Source organism: Nerophis ophidion, linkage group LG08, assembly GCF_033978795.1.
Source record: "Nerophis ophidion isolate RoL-2023_Sa linkage group LG08, RoL_Noph_v1.0, whole genome shotgun sequence".
In the NCBI taxonomy this organism is placed as follows: domain Eukaryota; kingdom Metazoa; phylum Chordata; class Actinopteri; order Syngnathiformes; family Syngnathidae; genus Nerophis; species Nerophis ophidion.
Window position 1 is genome coordinate 69,910,440 of NC_084618.1, and position 4,019 is coordinate 69,914,458.

Below are 4,019 nucleotides of genomic sequence, written 5' to 3' on the forward strand. Positions count from 1 at the left end.
GAGTGCGATGTAAGCTTGGACCTTAAAACCTACAGAATAGCTCTCAATCTTCTTCCCTTTATGCGATTTCAAATGACCGGTATTGAAATCAACCTCCTCCATTTTGAAAATGATGACAGGGGAAGTGTCACTCGTGGCGTCACAAGTTTGACCAGGCGGTAATACTAAGCATGCGCTAATTATTTTGGGAAGCGAGTTTGACCCGGCAGTAATTCAAGGCAGGCGCATACTATATGCCCTGCGGCAATTCAAGGAAATACGGTATACGGCGATTTTAACACCCTGCGATGAGGTTGCGACTTGTCCAGGGTGTACGCCGCCTTCCGCCCGAATGCAGCTGAGATAGGCTGCTGCACCACCTGCCACCCCAAAAGGGACAAGCGGTAAAAAAAAAATGGATGGATGGATTTTAACACCTCTAAATTTGGTAAATAAAAAATAAGATACTGTGTAATACGTACAATACTAACTGTTGGATTTACTATGTGTATTTGTTATGTGTATATGTACTTATGGCGGGCTTGCTTGGGAATTTTAAGATGGGCGTGGCTACCACTGGCAGGTGACAACTTAGGTAGCTTTTAAAAATGGTGTCATTAATTGTTCGTTTGGTAAAATACAGCGTGCTTCGTCACCGGCATACCCCACTGGTAAGATGATTTTATGTCCGATTTTCTTGGTTAGATCAACTGAACTATTGTTTATAATCCTTGTTTGCTCGCTTCTTTTCTTTTTTGTTTGTTGTGTGTTCGCTAAATCCGCGACACTTGCTGTGCGGCTGGCTGGCTGTTTGACAGCCAGAGCAAACACGCACTCTTTTAGCTTTTGAACGACATCGGCAAAATTATTAAGTTAAAGGGTACAACCACTGTAATGTGCGGATTGAAAACTGTTGTATTTGAGTGTTGTGACGTTGTTTGTGTGTCCGGCTGAATTTGAGTGATCGTAGGTTTATTCTTGGCTTGAGTTCGAAAATACCGGCACTTTACTTCCTGGTTTGGCTAATGGGATTTGTAGTTCTCTAATGTAGTTCTGCTTAAATGTTTAATGTGTGGCTCAAACAGAGCGCCTGTGTTTTATGTTTTGTTTTAGTATGCTTTTCCATGAATCATGGCGACATTATAAATGATTCTGATCACATTTAAAACATTATATGACATAAATTAATGGTGATTATAAAATTGAATGCTAAAATTAATAAGTTAGGATAAAATCACAGTGATTGATAATATGTCATATCATGGTTGACAACAATATGGTTCAGTTGATTAATTCATGTCTATTATTTACATTGTGATGATTCAAAAATAGATACATTGTTTTGTTGTGTTCATGCGCAGTACGAATTTGAAGTGAAGTGAATTATATTTATATAGCGCTTTTCTCAAGTGACTCAAAGCGCTTTACATAGTGAAACCCAATATCTAAGTTACATTCAAACCAGTGTGGGTGGCACTGGGAGCAGGTGGGTAAAGTGTCTTGCCCAAGGACACCACGGCAGTAACTAGGATGGCACAAGCGGGAATCGAACCTGCAACCCTCAAGTTGCTGACACGGCCACTCTACCAACCGAGCTATGCCGCCCCAATGCAAATGAGAAAACAAGATATAACAAGTGGAGCTGAGTCTCAATTTAATTTGCAAGTGGTCGACAGTAGAGGTGCGGCACTCTTTCATCCATGATCCCGCACCCCTGGTGCAGGAAATGGATGACAAAGTTGCCAGTACAGAGAAAGCAGAAGAAGCCAAGATAAAGGTCATGCATCCCAATCTTGGAGCTAGACCGGGAGGTTCAGATTTTCTGAGAAAACGACTTCAGAAAGGGCTAAAGTATTTTGATTCTGGCGATTACAACATGGCCAAGGCCAAAATGAAGAATAAACACTTGCCATCAGCCCCAACAGAGAAGGCTCAGATCACAGGTGGTCACATCCCGACACCTCAGGACCTGCCTCAGAGAAAGACCTCTATTGTGACAAGCAAACTGGCTGAAAGATGAGTGTTTTTGTAGCTTTATTATAGCTCGGTATAGCTCGTTTGGTAGAGCGGCCGTGCCAGCAACTTGATGGTTCCAGGTTCGTTTCCCGCTTTGGCCATCCTAGTCACTGCTGTTGTGTCCTTGGGCAAGACACTTTACCCACCTGCTCCCAGTGCCACCCACACTGGTTTAAATGGAACTTCGATATTGGGTTTCACTATGTAAAGCGCTTTGAGTCACTAGAGAAAAGCGCTATATATAAATATAATTCACTTCACATGTTTACTTTTAGATTATTACCTGCTGCTGCTACTACTGCTACTGCTGCAGTACCAAATAAAACAAGCAAAAAAGTGCACAGCGAGTAATTCCTTTCATGCTGAGTGACGACCCCTATTCAGAGGGCCAATACGGAAATAACTGAACACTAACAGTACAAACAATTTGTAAGGCACAGCAAAATGGCGCATTCATCTTAATGGCAAAGACTACTTCAATCAATCAATCAATGTTTACTTATATAGCCCTAAATCACTAGTGTCTCAAAGGGCTGCACAAACCACCACGACATCCTCGGTAGGCCCACATAAGGGCAAGGAAAACTCACACCCAGTGGGACATCGGTGACAATAATGATCCAGTGGGACGTCTGTGACAATAATGACTATGAGAACCTTAGAGAGGAGGAAAGCAATGGATGTCGAGCGGGTCTAACATGATACTGTGAAAGTTCAATCCACAATGGATCCAACACAGTCGTGAGAGTCCAGTCCAAAGCGGATCCAACACAGCAGCGAGAGTCCCGTTCACAGCGGAGCCAGCAGGAAACCATCCCAAGCGGAGGCGGATCAGCAGCGCAGAGATGTCCCCAGCTGATACACAGGCAAGCAGTACATGGCCACCGGATCGGACTGGACCCCCTCCACAGGGGAGAGTGGGACATAGAAGAAAAAGAAAAGAAACAGCAGATCAACTGGTCTAAAAAGGGAGTCTATTTAAAGGCTAGAGTATACAAATGAGTTTTAACGTGAGGCTTAAATGCTTCTACTGAGGTGGCATCTCGAACTGTTACCGGGAGGGCATTCCAGAGTACTGGAGCCCGAACGGAAAACGCTCTATAGCCCGCAGACTTTTTTTGGGCTTTGGGAATCACTAACAAGCCGGAGTCCTTTGAACGCAGATTTCTTGCCGTGACATATGGTACAATACAATCGGCAAGATAGGATGGAGCTAGACCGTGTAGTATTTTATACGTAAGTAGTAAAACCTTAAAGTCACATCTTAAGTGCACAGGAAGCCAGTGCAGGTGAGCCAGTACAGGCGTAATGTGATCAAACTTTCTTGTTCTTGTCAAAAGTCTAGCAGCCGCATTTTGTACCAACTGTAATCTTTTAATGCTAGACATGGGGAGACCCGAAAATAATACGTTACAGTAGTCGAGGCGAGACGTAACAAACGCATGGATAATGATCTCAGCGTCTTTAGTGGACAGAATGGAGCGAATTTTAGCGATATTACGGAGATGAAAGAAGGCCGTTTTAGTAACGCTTTTAATGTGTGCCTCAAAGGAGAGAGTTTGGTCGAAGATAATACTATGGAACTACACTGAGGACAAACTGAAAAAAATGCATGCTTGCAAATGAGAAAACAAGATATAACAAGTGGACAGTACAGTTATCATTATCAGCTCACTATCAAAAGTTCCATTTCGAAAAATTAAACATTTTTATTGAACAAATTATGAATTATTAATCATAAATACACACAAAACCACAAAAAATCGATACAAATATTAGAAGTTCTCATTCCTATGTCTGTTATGTGTTTACTCCCCCTGCCAGCTATTAATGATAACCTTCACCTCACACAAGACGAGTGGAAATAAAACAATTTTTTTTTAAAAGTCAGAAAAGTTGAGGAAACGTGTCCTTGTGTTATGAAGTGATGGCAGGAGTGAAGGAGCCATGCAGAGCGCTGTGAGTCTTTCATTGTTTTCTTTCCTTGCTTGTGTGTGACAGCTGATTAAAGCTTGAAGTAGCAT

The 4,019-nt window shown here is 42.3% G+C and overlaps 1 protein-coding gene across 1 annotated transcript; it reads left to right on the top strand.

Annotated features, from left to right (window-relative positions):
* The first annotated feature begins 1,624 nt into the window (after positions 1-1,624).
* Positions 1,625-2,235, top strand: LOC133557125 (cAMP-regulated phosphoprotein 19-like). Its single transcript, XM_061907369.1, has one exon. The coding sequence runs from the start codon at positions 1,706-1,708 to the stop codon at positions 1,997-1,999; it is 294 nt and encodes a 97-aa protein (XP_061763353.1). The 5' UTR covers positions 1,625-1,705; the 3' UTR covers positions 2,000-2,235.
* Positions 2,236-4,019: the final 1,784 nt, after the last annotated feature.